The 24,020-nt window shown below is 45.0% G+C and overlaps 1 protein-coding gene across 2 annotated transcripts in view; it reads left to right on the forward strand.

Moving 5' to 3' along the window:
- LOC307138040 (CUB domain-containing protein 1-like) overlaps positions 1–24,020 on the forward strand; it is a 102,705-nt gene that overhangs the window by 61,241 nt on the left and 17,444 nt on the right. For both annotated transcript variants that reach the window (XM_079836144.1, XM_079836145.1), the window contains exon 5: positions 2,017–2,220. In XM_079836144.1, coding sequence (XP_079692270.1) covers positions 2,017–2,220 — 204 coding nt within the window. The remainder of the gene's footprint in view (positions 1–2,016; positions 2,221–24,020) is intronic.

The following is a 24,020-nucleotide window of genomic DNA, read 5'->3' on the forward strand; positions in this document are numbered from 1 at the left end:
TGATTCCGACTATCTCTAGTCGGAACCTCTCAACCTCACGCACAATCTCAGGCTCCTTCCCCGCCAGTGAGGTGACATTCCATGTCCCAAGAGCCAGTTTCCGTGTCCAGGGATCGGGTTGTCCAGGCTCCTGCCTTCGACTGCCGCCCGATCTTCTCCGCACCGGCCCCTTACGGTCCCTCCTGTGAGTGGTGGGCCCACGGGAAGGTGTCCCCACGTCGCTCCTTCGGGCTGAGCCCGGCCGGACCCCGTGGGGGAAGGCCCGGCCACCAGGCGCTCGCATACGAGCCCCAACCCCAGGCCTGGCTCCAGGGTGGGGCCCCGGCTGCGCCGTACCGGGCGACGTCACGGTCCTCGTTTTCCTTGTCGTCATAAGGGGTTTTAGTGTACTCCTCCTTGAACTGCCACCTTAACGTGGTGGAGGGGTTTGAGTACCCGAATGAACCTAGGAGCTATGTTGTCCGGGGCTATATGCCCCTGGTAGGGTCTCCCAAGGCAAACAGGTCCTAGGGGACGGGTCAGACTAAGAGCAGTTCAAAAACCCCTTATAACTGGCTTTCCGTTTTTTCAATTTTATACAGTAGGGGCCGCTATTACACATCTTCTGAAAGAGTATAGAATCTCTTGATCAAAACACAGGCGAAGAAGAAGTAGAAACCAGCGATCTCATGATGCATATGTAAAATAACATGATCGTCAAAAAATAAATCAAAACTGTCTAATGTTACTGTCGACCCAGGATGAGCTGTAGGACTGTAAAGCTGTGAATGTTGATGGACTCGATCTACTCCATCTGTGTTTTGATCATTGTTCTGAATCCAACCTGTAGTGTTTGACAAAAACGTGATTTTCTCAGTATTTTGCTCAAAATAAATTCAAGTGTTGATAAAGAATGCATGTAGCTAGAATAAAGCAGAGGGTATGTTCTTTCTTTTGATATATTGTGTTCATATATTTATAAAAAAAATATTCTGTGGGCCATGAAACTCGACAAGACAGGCATTTTGACATATTTTTGTGTGAATATTCATGCACTGTGAGGCGCTTGGGCGCGCGTTCATATCGGTGGCATATCTGCAGTATACGTTGATGCCGATATATCTGTGTGACAGTCTCATATCGGTCGATAAAATCGGCTAACCGATAAATCAGTCGGGCTCTAGATCAACACTAATGTTGGAAAGCAGGTGAGCGGAGCCAGAAAGCTTTGCCTTTTGTTTACATCGTAGCAAAAACATTAAACTTACTAAAAGAAATAAGACAACTAGACTTACTAGTTGTGATCCATAAACAACAAAGAATTGTCCCGATAAAGTGGGAACTGCTCCATTTCAGGAAAAGCATTTGTGCGTATCCTGCATTTTGGTTCTGGAAGCTGTTCTCCGTAAATTGTGCAGCACACAGATACACATTGGAGTTATAATGTTCAGGAGCTGTGTTAAATAAATACATCTAACCACTCTAAGTATGTCAGCCTAAGGAAGGTCAAACTAATTGGAAACAGAGTAGAGTCTCTGACATTGTGACAACTAATAATATAATAAGTCAAATAAGTCTTCTCTAATGCAGCTCAACCAGGCATTGACCCCTTTTTTGCGTATTCCGTGGAGGGAGATAATTTAAATTAAAATTACATTGTGACTTCGTAAGATCAGTTCAATTGCAGATCTTTTTTATGCTCAAACATCAACATTTACATTTTACATTTTTACATTTATGCATTTGGCAGACGCTTTTATCCAAAGCGACTTACATTGCATTCAAGAAACACATTTTACATTTTTCTCAATTCTTGCTTTGCCTGGGAATCAAACCCATGACCTTGGCGTTGCTAGCGCCATGCTCTACTGTTTGAGCTATAGGAAAACATTACACACTAACTAAAGTTGAAAAAGTGGACAAGCATAATAGGACCCCATTAATCTTTTGATCACTCAGCTGACTGTTCATTATGCCTTACTTATTTATTTAATGTTTATTTGACATCTGTTTTTCTTATTCTTGTCACTGTTGCAGTGCAGTGTGAAGAGGATCTGCCTGAGAATCAAATGCTACAGGTCCGTGTGAAGAAAAAGCATTTCAGCTCCACCTGTTTGTTGAGACTGAATTCTGTCCCAATGAACACAGTCACCTTAACTTCAGGGAAGCGTTATGGCCTTGAGTACTTCGACTGTGACGATGAAGAACTACAGTGGACTGTCACCCAGACCATAGGCCCAGGTGAAAAGGAAATATATTTAAATTGTGCTTATTTGGACATACTTCATATATTTAAATTATACTATACTAAATGCATATTAAATGTATTATTTTGAAACAACTTTAAGTATATTAAGTGCATTTTCAGTTTTGAGCTATTTGCAATATATTTTAATATATTAAATTGTGCTACAATGGAACAACTTTAACTACATTTAGTGTAATTTAAATGTATTTCTATAGCATTTTAGTTCATTAGAAATGCATTAGTACTACACTACTAGTATATTATAAAGCAGTTTTTTTTCAGTATTCAAGATGGTATAAAAAGTACCCAATCATTCAATATAAATGTTAAGACACGTATACACTTTGAAATATAGAAAACTTTAACCCCTAGGAGTCTGAGCTCTTTTGGGGCCCTTTAGAAGTTTTGACATGCTCTGACATTTGGGGGGGGGGTTTTTCAGTTGCTTATAAACACATTAATGGCAAAAGTGTAATTACTGTTAGTGCTGAAGGATGATGGGAGACCAGGGAGAGGTGCAATTCACAGTCTTTAATAAACTTAGACAATCGTCCTTAATGGCAAAAACAAAGAACAAACTGTGGGCAACAATCAGTGCCAGAAATGAAACTGCTGAATGGCAGGGAGAGGATAACGGAAAATCCCACAAGGACGATAGCCAGGATCCCCGAGACTCCTACGACCGATCAGGGAAGTCCTTTGAGGCAGTGAGGGTGAACAGCCACGAGCAACAGCCGGTAAAAGAAGGCAGGTACTCTGCAAACAGGCAAAGCTGGATAACATGTAGTAGCTAAGCAGTCAGCTTACAAACAGTATACAGTCTGCAGACAGGACAGGACAAGACAAGACAGATCGTAATACAAACGTATCTCAAGTGTAGAGAGTGAATAATCCGACAACAAGACTAGAAAGTAGAGGGAATAAGAGGCTGAGGAAATCAAGGGAAAAGAGGGAACAGGTGGGGAATCGGAGCGGGAAGGGGAAACAGCTGTAAGAGATAATGAGCAATAAGAGGATGAGTGAGCGTAATGTGTAAGTGAGAGCGTGAGTGACCACAAGAGGGAGACAGAGAGAAAGGGAAGAGAAGCCCAGGATCATAACAATTACGCTGTATTCAGCACAAACTTGGCTACAATAATATATGAGCAACATGTATGTACATGCTTGTATTGTTGAGATAAAAATGTTTATGCACGGTTTTTGAAAAAACAAAAAAAATATTTGTTTTAAAATTAAGGCCTCAAAACACACAATAGATATGTGTTCACAAGACTTTTGACTAATGGGTGTAATTGCATAGAGTTTTTTCTTTAAACTGATGTGAGAATCCTTGAGCCTACTCATTCACATAAAACAATATATTAATTTATAAATTGTAAGACAGTTTTTCTTCACAAAGCCAATATGCGAGGAGACGTGGAGAGGACAAAAGAACATAATAGCCCGCATAATGAGCTACATAAGGAATGAGCTTCAGGTAGGCCTATGTGACAGAGAGCAACAGAGCAAAGGAAATATATATATTTTTTTATTTTATTTTATTTGGAATGTAGTCAACAAAAGCCTATTATATTTTAAATGATCAAAAGATTTGACTACAAAGCAAAAAAATGCTCTTCTTATTTGTATTTTTTCTTGTTTCCAGTCCAAATATTTAAAATTCTTAAATCAAGAATAATTTACTAGATAAGTAAAAAAAAAATCAAAATCAAATGAAGTGAGTTTTTGCTTAAAACAATCTATATTATCTGCCACAACAATTTATGATTTATTAAACCATTATTTATGATTTATTAAAACACAACAATTAATGAGATTACAACCATGTTTTTACACCAAACTTACTTGATATCACAAGTCAAATGTTTTAAATAACCTTATGTGATCTCATTTGGCTTTGGATCAAAAAATCAGACAGAAAATATATCATTTTACAATATTCTGCATAATTATAAAAGCTTGAATAGCATTGGATGGTAACACTTTACAATAAGGTTGTATTAGTTAACATTAGTTAATGCATTAGTTAACATGAACTAACCATGAACAACACCTCTGTTCAGCATTAGTTAATCTTTGTTAACGTTAGTTAATAAAAATCCAGCTATTCATGGTTTGTTCATGTTAGTTCACAGTGCATTAACTAATGTTAACAAGATTTTAATAATGCATTAGTAAATGTTGAAATTAACATTAACAAAGATAAATAAATGCTTTATAAGTGCAGTTCATTATTAGTTCATGTAAACGTCTCGGTTACATATGGTAACCCACGTTCCCTGAAGGAGGGAACGGAGACGTACGTCGGACGTACCGACGAATTGGGATCACTTCAGGGAGCCCCTATCAGCTTCGAGATATAGAGAACAGGCCAATGGGCCATTGGCGTGCGAGATTTGCATCTCGCGCTCCGCCCCGCGGGTATAAACAGGAAGCGAGAGCGAATGCACGCTGTTTTTCACTGAGGAGCCGAACTTAGTGGCTCAAGCTGCAGTGATGGTACAGCAACTGTGGCGACGGGACGTACGTCTCCGTTCCCTCCTTCAGGGAACGTGGGTTACCATACGTAACCGAGACGTTCCCATTCAGTCGGTCACGTTCGACGTACGTCGGACGTACCGACGAATTGGGATCCCTTATGGAAAACGCCATAGTTACTACCACTTCCAGCGCCCAGCGATGAGCCCCTCAGACCCCGATCTGATGCGGGCGGGGAATTCACGCAGGGAGAGTCCAAGCTGCTGTTCCGCAAAAGCCCATTCAGCTGACTGTATTGGATAACGCTGGGAAAGCGTGCCTGTGAAGGCCGCTGCGGAAGCCACATCATGCCCAGAGTTATGATGTTACCATGTGGAGAATACACGTATGGGCTGGCCGTGGGCAGCACAACATACGGAAGTCCCAGGGGTGGCCCCGGCCAATTAGTGGAGGGGGACAACACGTACGTGGGACGGCAGAGGATACTCTGCCGAGGGAAAGACACGGGCTCGCCGTAGGGAGCCGTACCGTGGAAGAATACACATATGGGACCGCCGTGGGTGTCACTATATATGGAACCCAGCCTAACACAAGTTCCACCAATGCATACGAGTGTTAGACCTGGCGTCAAACGCTCCGCCACGTCCGACTGCCGTGGGTTGCAGAGGACTCAACAGGGTTCGCCGATCCGGGGAACTCGACTGGAGCAGAATAAGCGCACGCATCCGTCTACCATAGGGGAGGGAATGGCGCAGCAAGCCGACACTAGAACAGGCATTTCGGTGTTACTGACCAGTGTTGGGGGTAACGCATTACAAGTAACTTGAGTTACGTAATAATATTACTTTTTCCAAGTAACTATTAAAGTAACGCATTACTTTTCAAATTTACAACAAAATATCTGAGTTACTTTTTCAAAAAAGTATGATGATGAAAATAAATAGATTTTTTGTTTTTATTGGTAAAACTTCTTTTTCCTGCATTTCCTGCACTTGCTCCCTGACGTTGCACAGTGTCTGTGCAAGAAGGCTCACTGGGGGAAACGCATTTCTGCGCAAATCCGAGCCGAGGGTCCCCCCGGTCAGGGAATAAAACAACTGGCAATGGGTCGTGTCTGGGGCGGCAAACAGGTCTACCTGTGCGCTCCCGAAGCGACTCCAGATGAGCTGGACCACCTGGGGATGGAGTCTCCACTCTCCCGGGAGCACTGGCTGTCGTGAGAGCTCGTCGGCTGCACAATTGATCTGGCCCAGAATGTGAATGGAAAGAAGCGACCTCAGATGCTTCTGACTCCAGAGGAGGAGATGGCGGGCGAGTTGTAACATGCGACGGAAGCGTAGACCACACTGTTTTTTTTTACGTACACAACGGCCGCAGTGTTGTCCGTACGGACCAGAACGTGCTTGCCTAGTAGTGGCGTTTTGAAGCGGCCCAGCGCAAGACGAACTGCTAACAACAGCCATTGCAGGTGAGGCCCCGTCCACAGACCAAAACGACAAGCCCGTTGTACGTGGCACCCCAGCCGGTGGATGAGGCATCCGTGGAGACAACAGCATGCCTGGACACTTGTTCTAGAGGCACTCCTGCCCGTAGAAATGAAGGGTCCGACCACGGGCTGAAGGTTTGGCGGCATCTCGGCGTCACTTGGACACGGAGGGATCGGCTGTGCCACGGCCATCTCGGGACTTTGTTGTGTAGCCAGCGTTGAAGCTGTCTCATATGAAGCAATCCCACCAGCGTTACTGCGGCTGCAGATGCCATATGCCCCAGGAGCCACTGAAAATGTTTCAGTGGTACCGCTGTCCTGCATTTGAACGAAATTCAAGCAGTTCAACACCGACTGGACGCGCTCCTCTGTGAGGTGCACTGTCAGCCCGACCGATTCCAGCTCCGTACAGAGAAAAGAGATCCTCTGCGTGGGGCAGAGTTTGCTCTTTTCTCCATTGACCTGAAACCCCAATTGGCTGAGGTGCCCCATGCTCTCTCATGGGAGCAATGGCCGCCTCCGTGACTTTCTTGTAGACACGGGGTGACAGGGACAGCCCAAAGGGTAAGACTCTGTACTGATATGCCCGTCCCTCGAACGCAACGCGAAGTAACGGTCTGCGTCTATCGCGTCCTTCGCCAGTAGGACTGCAATCTCAGCCTGGAGCACAGGGGCGTCCTCCTTCGACACTGAGGTGAAGTGAACGCCCCTGAACTTGGGGGACGCCGGGCGAACTGAATCGCATAGCCGAGTCTGATAGTACGGATGAGCCGGCGAGATGCCCTGGGAAGCACTAGCCAGGCTCCCAGAGACCGTGCAAGCGGGACCAACGGTACCACAGATGTACCCGCAGCGTAGCGGCGTGCAGGGACCCGACTCGGACGGCATGGTAGGTCGCAGTGGGGTCTGAGTGTGCTGTGCAACACTACCTGCTTCCGCTGAGGGGATGTCGGAAGGCCGCTTGTGTGCGTTCCCACAGCCAGCACCCCCTGCTGGCGATTTGGAGAGGCACCAGAGGCTGACAAGGCATGAGCGTGGCAAGGCTTTGTGACGTTGCACACGGCCTGCCTCACCTTCTTCCTCAGCGGGGAACAAGAGCGGCGAGGCATAGCGTCGCGCACTGTTGTCCACGCACCGCTGAGAAGAGGGGAATGAGAGTGGCGAGGCTTTGTAGTATCACACACTGCCATTCTCGCCCTCTTGTGGGGAGGGGAATGAGAGCGGTGAGGCTTTGTAGCGTCACACGCTGCCATTCCTGAACTCCCGAGACCCAGAGGTATTGGAATTGCTCTTGAGAATTTGGATACCACTGGCTGTTTTTTAACACCAGTGGCAGAACAGAATTACCAATGGTTTTCCACCCGGCCCTCCTCCGGGGGAAGAGCAGCTCCTGACCAAATCATGGTCAATGGTGTTTCTGGAGCAGGGTGGACATCGTCTGGCCAAGGGCCAGTGCTTTGCACAGCTCAACCTCGGCTTAGAACTACCCTCGTGCACTAAGCAGGGCGGAGGTGGCCTGCCAGTGGCACTGCCACCCCACCGATGAGGGTAGTGAGAGAGAGGAAAACTTTATACAGATTATGGCCCTTTTGGTGTTCCATATTTTGGCACCAAATAGTTCCACAATGCCAAAGCCTTCCAATGCTCATCCGGGAAAAGGCAAGGGGCGGGCAAGGCGATATTTTTCGCCTTATTTTTCACTACGCCTCAGCCACGCGGGAAAGCATGGCTGTCAAGTATGAATCTGATTGAGCATGAGCGCCCACTATTATAGTGGGAATCTCAGCATTATCTTCATTTTCAACACATAACAGCCCTCTCTCCGATGCAGCGATCGACATCTGTCCTCTGCTAGAGCCCCAAATGGCTCTTTTTAAGGACCAGCAATCCCATCTGTAAGTTACCAGCAGGCATGTGAGATAGTGTTACGTCCCTGGTCTAGGTCAGGGAAGCAGCATAAAGAAAATGTTCTGGAGAAATCAGTTTAAACAATAATTTCGTTTTATTGTTTCTCTTTCTTTTTTTTTTTTCGTTAAGTTTCGTCACAACGGATAATTGAAGCAATTGTTCAGGGCCGGGCAAGGCCAACACAATAAACAAAACGGCCACTGACTAAACCCCAATTTGTTGCTAACTAAACCCTGTAAAAGAAAGAAAAAGAAAATACAGTGATCTTAACCTAACTTCCTGGCTAGCTCAACACAGGAGAAAAGATGTACACAAAATAAAAGGCACCCAACCCCTACCGCTTCAGTAATCCAGAAAAGTTGTATATACAATATTTACAGAGGGATGGCAACACAACTGCCACGGGAAAGAAACAAAGAAAATAATAATAAACAAGTGAAAACAGTATGGACAAGGTAAAAGTCAAAATGAGAGGGCTTTAGAGAAGTAAATCAGAATTAGTGACAACCAGACACGATTTAGCTGATCACAAGCCAACAACAACAGTTACTCTCTCGATACTAGCTACAACGCCGCCAGCAATAACACTCTCCCCTCTGCCACGTCCACATCCCGGGCGTTCTTTCAAAGGATCGTTCCATTCCAGTCCACCAATCACTGGGTACGTCTCCACTACGTCCAATCAAGGCGGAGCTACCTGAGAGAGCGAGAGAGAGAAAGAGAGAGAGAGAGAGACGCGCACACGCACGTCTCTACAGACAGGGAGGGGAAGGAAAAACAACAATACGTCCCCTGACGTAACAATAGTGAGCGTGGCCGTGAGACGGCACACGGCGCGCTGAACACTCAAGCCCTTATGAAAAAGGCAAGATGAACAACGCGCCAACGTGGTTATGCTCTCATGAGAGAACATAAACCACCCACAAACACAGTCTCAACATGCTTGCGATGCGATAGAGGAGTGGGGGTCCACGGAGATTTACTCGGCGGGGAAGCCTCACTGTAATCCTCAGGTCACCCAGGCTTATCAGCCAAAGTAGCCCCTTTTCTGGTGCACCAGAAAATAAACCAGTTCGGGGTATAAGCGAAGGGACTCAACCCCGTTTGAGGTTTCATAGTCTCGACCGCGCATCTGAAGCACCGAGCGACGCGCTGGCACCCGGCAGCTAGACGGCACACGGCGCGCTGAACATTCAAACCCTCACGAGGAAGGTGAGACGAACACCACGTCGACGTGATCCCGTTCCCCTGAGAGAACATGGATCACCCACGAACGCAGTCTCAACATGTTTATGCGAGAGGTATCGTGGCCGTCAGGACAGGAAACAAACCGCATCCAGAAACGCACGGGTGGAATGACATCTTGAAAAAGGCATGTTGCTCTTTTGTGAGGAAACGCTCTTTCATCAGTGCTGAAGCACCCAGGGGAAGACCACGGCAGCACACAGGAGATAGTGTAGTCCTGTGTCTGCACTCTCTGAGACAAACGCTCTCACCGAACCGACAGTTGCTGTGAGAACAGCAGTTTGTTATGCAGATGCAGTGGTGAGCACGCGGTCGCGCTGATTGTGCCTTTTCGCCAACACAAAACGTCCCTCTCGTTCTCTGGAGTATCTCTCTAGTAGATAGGCTCTCTTTTAGAAAAGCAGTCTTGCTTCATCAACGCTGTTTGGCTCCGAAGTGAATGACAATAGTGCGTTGCTCTCGCTTCCTGTTTAAACCCGCGGTGCGGAGCACGAGATGCAAATCTCGCACGCCAATGGCCCATTGGCCTGTTCTCTATATCTCGAAGCTGATAGGGGCTCCCTGAAGTGATCCCAATTTGTCGGTGACGTCCGACGTACGTCGAACGTGACAGACTGAAAGGGAACTACATTTTGCAAATAAAAAGAATGTTAATGTATTGTTGTTCATGTTAGAATGACTAATTATGTTTTCTGCCGATGCATTGGACGAAGTTTTATAGTTGTTTTCAAACAGACAAATGTCACCACATCAATTTTAAACAGATTCATCAAAGTTTTTAGAAAGGGAGTTTATATATGACTGCCCAGTGCTGAAGTTGCTAGATATCTAGCTGGTGTCAGTATCATGTTACAGCGGTTAACGTCCACTGTTAGCTAGCAAATGCATTGCAGCCCTATCCACCTAAGAAAAAACTAAACAGTGAGCTATTTATTTATGCAAACAGCAACTAAAACGTATCAGTTCCCTTTCGAGGGAACTTCACACTGCGTCCACTAGGGACAGCTCTGGGAATGCCTACAGCGTGATAGCATCTGATGCACGTATGTCAACTCAGCCAACGGCGAGAGTGAGCGTCACGGGCGGGTTACGTCACGACCAGGAAAGGATAAATACACATCCGGTCCGATCGCACTTCAGCTTTTCTGCCTCAGCTAAAGCGATCTGTGTGAAAACTGTCTCTGTCCATTTATTGTTGTCTGTTCGATATTATCAGCTCAATAAGTCTCAGTTTAAAATGGCAAATGCATCACAGTTCAAACAATGTACACCTCCGTGTCCCCGTTTCCTTACGGGTGGAGATACACATGATTTGTGTGTGATGTGTTTGGGAGTGGAGCATGCTCTATTAGCCTTCGAGGGGGCTGATTGTGAGCATTGTGAGAAGCTACCGCTTCGCATGCTCCGCTCCCGCCTGTCACTCTTTGAGAAGGGTGATCAGGATCGCGTTCCCTCTGGTTCTGGACCCGCTGCTGCCGAGGCACAGTGGAGAAGGACATCATGGGGATTGCAGATGGATCTCTCGGCGGGGTTTGAGACGGGCGCGAGCGCCCTTTCTCTGCCTTCACCCAAGAGATCTGTCGCTCAATCTCTGGTGTCGGAAGCCCGCATTACGGCTTCTTCTGCCCAGGGTGAGAGCCCGACGCTTCAACACTCCAGTTCTGAGGAGGTGGATGTGTTGAGCGTCGGATTGGGGGAAGATGATTCGCCATCTCTTTCCCCAACACACGAAGAGCTGGTGGAGGTGATTACTCGCGCTGTGGCGAAATTAAATATTGAATGGCCAGCCGAGAAACAAGGCGCTCGTCCTAAAAGCAAATTAGACGAGCGCTTTCTATCATCAAATGTGTCACCTTCACCACGGGGCCTTCCTTTCTGTCCTGATTTACACAGCGAGCTGTGTAGATCATGGAGGAAGCCATATTCATCACATCTCTTCAGCCCTCAAGTTAAAACATACAGTGATATAAGGGGGCTGAAGGAATATTGTTATGGGGCGATGCCTAAAGTGGATCAGACGCCTGCGAGCTATCTGTCCCCTGCTTCGGCATCGTCCCTGAAGGCCCCCACGCTCCCCACTAAGCCATTAAAAACAACATCAGGGCTGGTGGGGAAAGCGTACACGGCAGCAGGGCAGGCTGGTGCTTGTTTGCATATGATCAAAAGTCAAAGTCAAAGTCAAAGAGTTTTATTTGTCACATACACAGTTACATACAAGTATACAGCTGGCAGTGAAATGTATTTGGTGTTGTGCGAGTCACACCGAGTCGCCATTTGCGGCGCCATCTTAAGTTGGACAGAAAATACAGCATAACATGAGGATAGGTAGGTAGGGGTGAGGAGATGAAAAAAAAAAACAACCCCCAGACTATGCTCCTACGGGAGCACAGTTTGAGAACAGTAAAAAAACATCTCAGCAACATAAGCACACATTACGACATGAAACACGACTTGCAACAGGGGAGAGGAATTGTGGGGGTTGAGGTGTCCCAGCACAGCCAGGCGTCCCGGTCCTGCAGCCTTCTTAGGCGCTGGTCACAGACCCGCTTGTCAGACTGGGGGTACAAAGCGGCGAAGGTGAGAGATGGGTGAGTGCATAAGTGTGTGTGTGTCTGTAAAGTTCATGTGCATGTTTGTGTAGGCCTGAAGAGTCACGCCTGGCACCATAATCTCGGTGCTATGATGAGTATTTTGCAAGCGTACCATGCTGAACTGCTGGGGGATTTGGATGCTCTTTCACCCTGCACTTTCATGAAATGCGTAGATGCAGCTCTGGCCCCGCTCAGGCTGCAGGGCATACGCATTCTGAACTATATAGACGACTGGCTGAGACTGGCACAGTCGCAGGAGATGGCGGTTCGGGATAGAGATGTCCTTGCTCATATTCAAAAGTTGGGGTTGAGGCTGAACGCGAAGAAGAGTGTGCTTTCTCCAGTACAGAGGACCACTTTTCTAGGCGTAGTTTGGGATTCCATAGCAAAGGGCACAGGCAGTGCTTTCACCCACGCACATTGCTGCGATTCTGTCAGCTGTAAAGAGAGTAAAACTAGGCCAGTCATTCACTGTAAAGCAGCTTCAGAAGTTGCTGGGGTTAATCTCTTAACCGGATTGAGGGCACATTCGTCCTCAAGCTTTATTTGTTTAAATTAGCTCAAATCACTGTCAGATGTAAGTAATTACCATGACAATCTATACATCATTTAAAATATCTAACAGTCAAGCTTCCATTTTTTACCTCTGTTTTATTCTCAAAGTCTTATAGTGACAGTAATTTGTTAATATGTGTCAGGAGTTATGAATATGAAAACCGCGTCGGTACCGTTTGATTGTAATATGAGCCTCAGCTGATCTCATTCATAAAAAACCTCCTCTTTTCTCGTCACGAAGACTCGCAACAAATCAACATCCCTCAGGGCTTTTAGTTCAAAAGTGTGCAGATGAGGAGAAATCTTGATAGATTCTCATATGTCTGTGTCAAATTTCTAAACAGAGGAGTATTTTTTTATTCAATACTTCCTCAAAATGCGCAGATGTAGCTTATTCATGAGCGACGGAGTCTCTTATGTGTTGTTTTCAATTCATACTGGCAGCCGGAGGGCGCTCTGTGCACATGTAGTCCATATATGGTACAGACAGACGAAGAAGATACCATGTGCCATAATAGAAGTCCATAATAAAAGCTTCCTGAGATCGCGAAACATGCAAATAGAGACATTTGAAGATAATAAACACAATCGCGACGATGTATGGTTTGTCTGTGTTCTTTATACCATGTTGGGTGTATTCATAATAGATTATATTTATAATGCAATGCTATTCGACATAGCTTTTATCAATATGCAGAATATTGTAAAATGATATATTTTCTGTCTGATTTTTTTATCCGAAGCCAAATGAGACCACAGAAGGTTATTTAAAACATCCCACTTGTGATATAAAGTAATTTTGGAGAACAAACATGGTTTTAATCTTTATTGTACTTTGATTGTGTGCTAAGCTAACATGCTAGCTAGCCAATGCACCTGCCACCTGGGCAAATACGTTATTTTTATTAATAATTTTTAATAGACTGAAATGATAAACCAACTGAAATGTTTCTATTGTCAACAACGGCATTTGAGGCACTTTAGAAGGTGAAGTGAGAAGTTTGATCATAAATGAGGTTTGAATAGAACAGTTTGAATAGAGAGTCGTCAGTGATTACAATGAAGACAAAAGAATAAGATAACTAGCCATAACCTGGCCAGAGAGGTGTGAAAGTGTTTTAAGGGAGACTGCAACTGAATGGGCAGTTTGCACCTCAAAACAATAGAGACAATAAACTGAATGGTAGCTCAGAAGAGAAGGCAATAAACATCAGTTAACATTTTAGAGAAATCTCAAAATAAAATCATATGACATGATCTTGAAAAACATTTAATAAAATTCAGAGTTTTAGACTTATCATCTTCAGATTTGAAATATAACATGGTCAGACATGTGGCTTCAGCTGTAGTGCACTTCTAGATTGCTAAAATGCCAACTTCAATTTTATTTTCATAAAGATATTTCATACAAATATATTTCTAATAACTTTACAAGACTTTAAAGCTTATTATAGCTATTTTTGAATATGAAAATAATTATAATTTTGAATTTACGGTAAACTGCCAAGTGTCTGCTTTCAAATGACGCCACACTTATGATTTTAGTGCAAAGGAATCATTAACTGTAACGGTTTTAGTCTGATTAGGCCATTTCTTAGGATTTTTTCAAAAGCGGGGGTGAAGGCTAACAGGTTAATGGCAGCGGCGTCCAACGTGATTCCTTTTGGCCTGTTGTACATTAGACCCTTACAGTGGTGGCTCAGGACCAGAGGGTTTTCCCCGAGGGGGAACCCTTTTCGTATGATCAAGATTACGTGGCGGTGTCTCCACGCCTTGGTCATATGGAAGAAAGCCTGGTTCCTGTCCCAGGGTCCTGTGTTGGGGGCACAATGTCGTCGAGTCACCCTTACGACCGATGCCTCTCTCACGGAGGGATAAAGGGATAAAGCTACTGCTAGTAGCTCCTTACTGGCCGAGCCAGATTTGGTTCTCGAACCTTGTAGTTCTGCTCGATGGCTCACCTTGGAAGATTCCGATCAGGAGGGATCTTCTATCTAAGGCGGAGGGCTCAATATTTCACCCCCGCCCAAAAATGTGGAACCTGTGGGTTTGGCCTCTTAGGGGGCCGAGCTCATAGAGTCTGGTCTTTCTACCGAGGTAGTGGAGACCATTCTTAGCTCCAGAGCGCCGTCCACAAGGAAACTATATGCCCTGAAGTGGAGATTGTTCACTTCTTGGTGTCAAGAACGACAATTAGATCCAGTCAGCTGTCCTGTTGGTTCAGTGCTAGATTTTCTACAAGAGCGTTTCTCTTCTGGGTTGACCCCTGCTACACTAAAGGTGTATGTGTCATCTATTTCTGCTCACCATGCCCATGTGGATGGTACTGTGGGGAGGAACCCGTTGATAACTCGTTTCCTGTGTGGCACCAGGAGGCTGAGGCCTGCTGTGCGCACTAGAGTTCCTGCTTGGGATTTGACTATAGTGTTGGTGTAGGATGTATCTGCGACTCCGTTTGAGCCACTTAACATCATATCTGAGAAGTTTCTGACTCTAAAAAACATCTTCCTTCTTGCCATCTCTTCTATTAAGAGAGTAGGAGACCTTCAGGCCTTATCAATATCCCCCACGTGCTTGGAGTTTGCACCAGGGATGGTTAAAGCTTTCCTCTACCCTAGATTATGGTATGTTCCAAAGGTTTTAACCAATGTTCCACGTCCTATAGTGCTGCAGGCTCTCTGTCCTCCTCCATTTGTTAATCCAGGCCAGGAAATATTGAACCTTGTATGTCCAGTGCGAGCACTGGATGCTTATGTCCACAGAGCTGCCCTGTGGAGGAAAGCGGATCAATTATTTGTTTGTTTTGGACCTCAGAACAGTGGTCTCCCTGCGTCCAAACATACAATGAGCAAGTGGATAGTCGAGGCTATCTCACTGGCTTATGGGTCTTCTGGTCAGCAGAGCTCACTCTACTAGGAGTATGGCGGCCTCTAAGGCCTTGGTGTCGGGGTTTCCCTCAAAGAAGTATGCGATGTGGCCGGTTGGTCCTCGCCTCTTATGTTTGTGAGATACTATGATCTTGACCTGGAATGTGCTCCAGGTTCTTCAGTGCTCCTGTCTTGAATGTGCCACAGTTTCACACAACAGGCATTTGGTATTATGGCGTTTTGGTATTTCGTTCCCAGAGCTATCCCTGGTGGACGCAGTGTGAAGTTCCCTCGAAAGGAAATTTCTCAGGTTATGACTATAACCATAGTTCCCTGAGAAGGGAACGAAACACTCCGTCCCTTTGCCATACTCCTTGCATCCCTGTGATCCTTTGCTTCGGCAGTTTAGCTGAAGTGCGATCGGACCGGATGTGTATTTATCCTTTCCTGGTCATGACGTCACCCGCCCGTCACGGCACGCTCCCGTAGCGTCACGCTCACTCTTGCCATTGGCTGAGTTGACATACGTGCATCAGACGCTATCATTCTCTAGGCGTTCCCAGAGCTTTCCCTAGTGGACGCAGTGTTTCGTTCCCTTCTCAGGGAACTAGGGTTATAATCATAACCTGAGACGTAACTTCTGTGGGCAGTCTCTTCATCTCTTCGCATCTGCTTTGATTAAATATAGATTTGAATAGTTTGGCTCTGATTGGTCAAATTGTATGTACGTTAGCTGAAAACGAAAAAGAAGTGCTGTTACAGTTACATTTTGTGTCAAAAATACAGTGGGCAGAGGCCAGCGGAGACAGAGGGGACAAACCAAGGGCGGGGCTGATCGGGGGACGTGCACCTGAGACCCGCAGTGATGGATTGATTGACTGCTGTCAGACTTGCAAAGAAGGAGAGTGACTGTCTGTGTACACAGGGCCAGAGCCATATAAATTTGAGCCTCTGGCTCAAACTGCGGTCTTAACTCCCGATGCCGACGATGCTAGCGAAGCAGCAGCGCAAGAGAGAATGAGACCACTGACCTAATCTATGAACAGTCAAAACTTTATACTGAATGCCACTAAAAATAGATCAGATACATGTATTTTCATTCAAATGAACTGAATCAATAGGCAGTGCAGGACCAATAAGTTCAAACCTAATAGCCTATTATATATATTATATATTTCTTCATTAGAATGTTGATAGCAAGTTTCAAGTAAGTTTCATTCATAATGTTTCTACATCATGTAATGAGTGTGATCACGGGAAAACATTTCTTAGGGTGTGGTGAGCTGGTGCCAGGGGCGTGGGTACTGAGACGTTGGAAGAGCCAACATACAAACAACGTCCAATAGGAAAATTCAACTGCAGTAGCCACCGTTCACTCTTAAGTGGGCAGCACTCAGACGTTTTTACACCATATATTGTAGAATTAAAACACTTTATACCCAAATGTCAAAACATTTACTCGAATCAATGAACAGCACTAATAATGTCCCAGTCTTCCAGATCATTAACTAAAAGTATAAAATATTAAGAAGTATGCATATTGCAATGCTTAATAATACTTGACAAATGTTTATAATACATTATAATTTGGAACATTTTAAATGTTCAATGTTGTTAAAAATATCTTACTTTTGAAAATATTAAATATAGGGCTGCAACCAATGATTATTTTGATAATCGATTAGTTGGCCGATTATTTATATATATATATATATATATATATATATATATATATATATATATATATATATATATATATATATATATATATATATATATATATATATATATATATATATACATATATATACATAATAATTTTTTTTTTTGATTAATCGATTAATTAGATAAAGAGCCCATTTTTTTATTTATTGGCAAAACACACTATTCCACATCCAGTCCAATGCTGTCCTTCAAACAAACGTGTCAGCTGACAGCTATGAACACATACAGTGAATCGTTACATGGTTAAATAATGATCGTGCACTGTTTGAGTGATGAAACTGACATGGGCATTTTCACAAGGCAGCTTTTTACTGACTCGTTCTCTATATATGAAAAACACTGAGTTGTTCTGCGCATGTACAATACAACAGGGAACCAGTACGGTGTCGTAAGGACAAAACATGCAACTTTAGAAATGCAATACTCAACATACTCTTCCACTTTTACTTTTAACATCAACCTCAACAAATAAATGCTTTTGATATCATACATTATTCATTTTTTTTATTTTTTTTTATAAACACTTTATACAACTGTTCTAACACTAGGGAAAGATGGTAGACTGCCTCATTTCCCTGGCTGAACCCTGGGGATTATTCTGCCCCAACGTTGTGGGTTAGCCACTAAACTAGAGGTCTAATCTCTGTGGTGGTTTTCGCACTCTAGTCGTATAACAAAGAAGAACAGGCACAGGTGGTGTTTCTACTAGAGTGTCTGTAACAGTCACTGGGGAAGGAGATGTATTCTCAGATGGAACTCTTACCCATGGTTCACTTGAAAATGGTGTGGGTAAGATTTCTGGTACCACATGTCGATCAGAGTTGATGTGAGATGTGTGTTTTTGTGTCTCCTAGGCTTGGGCGGTATCCAAATTTTGATACTGTCAAACCTCCTCCCTATTTTACCTCGGTATACGGTATTACCGTGAATAATTAAAAAGATATGACGTAAGGCTCAGACAGCGTCACCAAACTGTTGGCTTGTGCCTAAACCGTCCAGAAACTGAATACCAAACACTAATACTGAAACAATAACAAAATAACATGCACAACAATATTAACAACTTTTATTAGACACAAATAGCAATTTATAAAAAGTGCAAATACAACAGTCAAAAAGAATTAAATTAACATAAACATCCAGAACAGTTTTCGCGCAGAGACGCAACACACACAAATCAATTCACGAGTTGACACGTACATCAAATTAAATGGAGTAAAGATTATGCGTATTTGGCGTGCTGTCCGGGGGAGGGCTCCGGGCTCGGAATTTGGCCCGAACCCAGAGTTTCCCCCCCATGATGAAGATAGTCTAGAACTAGACTGTATTTTATTATGGATTGTGTTGACGTCTAATGAGTTTATTAAATCAAAGTGAGGAGATGGGGTGGTGGAGGGATGCTAAAAATAAAAACGGTCAACGAAAGAAGGTAAATATGCTGTATATATACACACACCTCTTATCGTTGATTAAATCGATTGGCTTGATATGCTCCACATGTGTTTAATTAGGTTTAATTATCTGAGGGTGCTCCACTTGGGTTTGATTAGGTTACATTATCTGGCGTGCTCCATTGTTTAGATAGGTTTAATTATCTGGACGTGCTCCTCCCGAAATTAGTTACTAAAACTTCACTTCACGAGTTCACACGTACATCAAATTAAATTGCGTAAAGATTATGCGTATTTGGCGTGCTGTCCGGGGGAGGGCTCCGGGCTCGGAATTTGGCCCGAACCCAGAGTATCCCCCAAAATGCAAATAACCGGACAGCCACCACGAAACCCCCCCAAATACGCAGATAATTGGTGGCCTGGCGTTTTGATAGGCCTGGTTGCTAGACCAGTAGGGCCCGTGTTGCCTCTGATGGGAGCAACTAACACCGTCGGGCGGAACGGGTCCTACTGGCCGATGTACTGGGAGCAACCTTGATTTGGAACGGTCGATCGGGAAGGCTCTTACAACATTTGAGGGGGGCCCGGCTCACTGCAACAGACGAGAAACAATCCTACCGGCTGATAAATGAGGAGCATCCTCACAAATTTCCGATTGGGAAAGCTCGTGCGACGTCTGAGGGGGGTCAGGCTCACTGCAACAGACGAGAAACAACCCTACCGGCCGATAAACGAGGAGCGGTCTTAAATTAAAATTACAGATCGGGAAGGCTCTTGCAACATCTGAGGGGGGCCCGGCTCACTGCAACAGACGAGAAACAATCCTACCGGCTGATAAATGAGGAGCATCTTCACAAATTACCGATTGGGAAAGCTCTTGCGACGTCTGAGGGGGGTCAGGCTCACTGCAACAGACGAGTAACAACCCTACCGGCCGATAAACGAGGAGCAGTCTTAAATAAAAAATTACCGATCGGGAAGGCTCTTGCAACATCTGAGGGGGGCCCGGCTCACTGCAACAGACGAGAAACAATCCTACCGGCTTATAAATGAGGAGCATCCTCAAAAATTACCGATTGGGAAGGTTCTTGCGACGTCTGAGGGGGGTCAGGCTCACTGCAACAGACGAGAAACAACCCTACTGGCCGATAAACGAGGAGCAGCCTTAAATTAAAATTACCGATCGGGAAGGCCCTTGCAACATCTGAGGGGGGCCTGGCTCACTGCAACAGACGAGAAACAATCCTACCGGCTGATAAATGAGGAGCATCCTCAAATTACCGATTGGGAAAGCTCTTGAGGCGTCTGAGGGGGGTCAGGCTCACTGCAACAGACGAGAAACAACCCTACCGACCAATAAACGAGGAGCAGCCTTGAATTAGAATGACCGATCGGGAAGGTTCTTGCAAGGTCTGAGGGGGGCCAGGCTCACTGCAACAGACGAGAAACAATCCTACCGGCTGATAAATGAGGAGCATCCTCAGAAATTACCGATTGGGAAGGCTCTTGCAAGGTCTGAGGGGGGCCCGGCTCACTGCAACAGACGAGAAAAAACCCTACCGGCCGGAAAAGACGGAGCAACGAGATTTAACATGCGCATAATTTTTTGAAACGGCCAATCGGGAGGGTTCAAGCCACATCTGGCGGGAGATTAGACTCTCGGCGTCAGATGGGTGAGCCCTACCAACCGATAAACGGAGCGTCTTAATTAAAGAGGAAGACTGACCGAGGGGGCCCACCCAGCCTCTGTCTGGAGCGGCTTACTGGCATCAGGTGAGTGGGTCCTATCGGTCAATGGTACAGTGAAAGAGATGTGAAACACCCGGCAGGAGAGCTCTCACAGCATCCGACGGGAGATCGAGACTCACTGCAATCGGATGGGTAATCCTCGCTGGCAGACGGGTGGAAGGTAAACGTAGAGGTTTGTCCAGGAGAGCCCTCGCTGGACAGAAAAAGAGGAAAGATAAGCATTTGACCAGGAGAGCTCTAGCAGCATCCGAAAGTCAAGTCAAGTCAAGTCAACTTTATTTATATAGCGCTTTTAACAATGTAGATTGTTTCAAAGCAGCTTTACAGTGTTAAACAGGAAAATAATGCAGCATCATTTTATTCAGCTGTATAGCCATTCTGGAAAAAACGCTGATGTCATCAGTTCATTTCAATTATCATACAGCGACAGTGTGGGCTTTAGATCAATAATTCGATCAGTAATTTTGTTTAAATGGTTAATTTAGTTTATTATTTAGATTTATTTCGATGTTTAGTTGAAAAATGTAGTGTCCCCAACTGAGCACGCCAAGCCAGAGGCAACAGTGGCAAGGAAACCAAAACCCCATTAGGTGACCTAATGGAGAAAAATAAACCTTGGGAGAAACCAGGCTCAGTCGGGGTGCCAGTTCTCCTCAACAAGTCAACGCCTCCCGATGCAGGACCAACAACATCTAGGTCCACCTAGACCTAGATGTTGTTGGTCCTGCATCGGGAGGCGTTGAAACTGTTGCACTGCGTGAACTCGGGTCCATCCTCGCATCAGTGAGTGGATGGTGGTTTCGTATATGCGGCCTTAGGTTCGAAGTATTTCCATCTCTCGCGGTCACCTTTTTGTTGCACAATTTGCAAATTGCCTCGTCCGTATTTACCGCCTCTCCTTTCTCGTTCGGTCGAAACCCGAAATACTGCCAAATTGCAGATGTTGTGTTTTTTTTTGAGACCAGGTCACTCGGTGCGCAACTCGCCATCTTTCCCCCCCTCTCTCTTTCTCCTCCACTGTCACGTGGTGACAACCACGCATACGCATTTTTAGGCATTAAATAAATTATATTTAATATTTATTCCTTGTCTCCTTTTTATGACGGTATGAAGGTATTGAAACTTATACCGTTGCTATTTTTAGATCCCGCGGTATACCATATTACCGTATTACCGCCCAAGCCTAGTGTCTCCATTTCACAGGGATCTTCACAGGAAGTTGTCGAGGACAACAACTGGTCAACATGTCTCCTCCATGTCAGATTTTCCTTTGTTTCAATGATGCACGAAACGGGGCCGGTTTGTGCAAGAACTGTTGTGGGTACCCATTTTGCTCCGTTTCCATAATTACGAGCAAGTATGCTGTCACCCCTGTTGAAACTCCTGAGCTTCGCTTTGGATCGCCTCTCCACCGGCACTCGCTGTTGTGACAATACAACCTGTTTGGTTCCTGTTGGTCTCAGAAGATCCAGTCAGCTGCGTATTTGTCGTTTCAGCAATGCTGTAGCTGGGGAGACTTTTGTGACTGCATGGGGTGTGTTTCTATAAGCCAATAGAAATGTATTCAGTCTTTGGTTTAGGGAACCCTTACCCAGAGATGTCTTTAAAGCCTTCTTCAGGGTCTGAACGAATCGTTCCGCTAGGCCATTTGTGGAAGGATGATATGGGGCAGAACTGATGTGCTGAATTCCATTTACGCTCAGAAAGGACTGGAACTCTTCAGACACCAGCTGGGGGCCATTATCACTTACAAGCTGTTGTGGTAGCCCAAAATGACTGAAAACAGTTCTAAGCTCCTCAATGGTTTTCTCAGAGGATGTGTTATGCATGACTGCAACCTTAGGCCATTTGCTGTGAGCGTCCACAATCACCAGAAACATGTGGTTGTCCAGTGGTCCTGCGGAGTCTATATGTATTCTTTGCCATGGCACCTCTGGAAAATCCCATGGATGTAAGGGGGCATGTCTGTGGCATGTTCCTTACATTCTGGCACTCTGAACAACCCTTTACTTCCTCTTCAATCTCTGAATCTAAGCCAGGCCACCAGAAGTAGCTGTGTGCCATCTCTTTCATCCTCACTATTCCCGAATGACCAGTGTGAAGTTCTATCAGCAAGAGGCTCCTCAGGGGCGGGGATATAATGACACGATAACCCCACAGTAAGCAACCAGACTGAACTGTCAACTAATTTCATCGAAACAGATAAGGTTTGAATTTTTCTTCCATCTTTCCTCTCCCGCCATGAGATATCCAGGCCAGAACTTCTGACAAAACTGGGTCAGTTCTTGTGAATCGTTTCACTTGGGCAGCATTAACAGGAGCACAGGAGAAGATGTTGACTTGAGGGCATTCTGTTTTTGTGTCTGGCAGACACAGCCTGGAAAGTCCATCTGCATTGCAATGCTGCTCAGACCTCTTATATTTGATGTCGTATTGGTGAGCTGACAGCAACAGAGCCCAACGCTGCATGTGATTCGCTGCCAGAGAGGGAATGCCAGTTTGGGGACCAAAGATAGAGGTAAGTGGTTTGTGGTCTGTGAGCAGGGTAAATCTGCGCCCAAACAGGTACTGGTGAAATTTCTTTACACCAAATACGATTGCTAAAGCTTCTCGCTCAATTTGAGCGTAATTACTCTCTGCTGAGTTCAGGGTACTTGACGCAAAGGCGATTGGCCTTTCTTCACCGGATGGCATTACACTTGAAAGTACCGCACCGACACCATACGGTGAAGCATCACATGCCAACTGTATCGGTAGTGTAGGGTTGTAATGTATGAGGACCTCTGATTATGTTAATGTGCATTTCACATCCCTGAATGCCTTCTCACATTTGTCAGACCATTTCCATTGTTTGGACTTGTTTAACAGTTCATGCAGTGGACAAAGTTTACTGTAAAGGTTTGGCATGAACTTTGCATAGTATGTTAGCAATCCTAGGAATGATCACAGCTGGCTTACATTCTTTGGAGATGGTGCATCCATGATAGCTTTTACCTTTGATGGTGCTTTGTGAAGACCAGCACTGTCAATTACGTGTCCTAGATACTCTATGGTGGGCTGGAAGAAGTCACATTTGTCTTTCTTCACCCGAAGGCCATACTTTTTTAGTCTTTGTAGTGTTGCATTCAGGTTCCCGAGATGATCCTCATCATCTTTTCCTGTGATTAACAGATCATCAAGATAACACTGTACTCCATTCAATCCACTCAGAATCTGGTCCATGGCACGCTGAAACAACGCTGGAGCCGAAGTTATGCCGAAAGGCCCTTGTGTGTCACGATGGTCAGTAACTTTTGGGAAATAGGGTCGACCTGCATTTGGAGGGAAGCTTGACATAAGTCTATCTTGCTGAATTTCTGGCCGCCTGCTAATTCAGCAAAAAGATCTTCAATTAGAGGCAAGGGGTATTGTTCTAAAGTTAACACAGGGTTAACAGTAACCTTGAAATCGCCAAAAATCCTAACTGATCCATCTGTTGTGAACTTCAGTTGTTTGTTGAAGAATAGACCAGGAGACGTCGGATCAAGACAGAAGTGATTCTTTTAATGAGAACTCTCTGTGCTGCAGGTCGTACGAAAACAGTCTGATTTAACAGTATACCTGATAGGTTATATACATTCCAAAGGGGGAGGGATTTACATTGAGGTTGAACAAAGCATGTTAATTAAATATACAGGGGAAAACCTGCCCAGACAGAGTATCACCTACTCCTAATCAGCATAACTATTCAAACGCTTAGATGCTAGCCAGGAACTCCAATTCCAAGAGCCATTCCAGAGCCATTAAAGACAAAAGGGG

The sequence above is a fragment of the Gobio gobio genome (assembly GCF_949357685.1).
Source record: "Gobio gobio genome assembly, chromosome: 15".
Classification (NCBI taxonomy): domain Eukaryota; kingdom Metazoa; phylum Chordata; class Actinopteri; order Cypriniformes; family Gobionidae; genus Gobio; species Gobio gobio.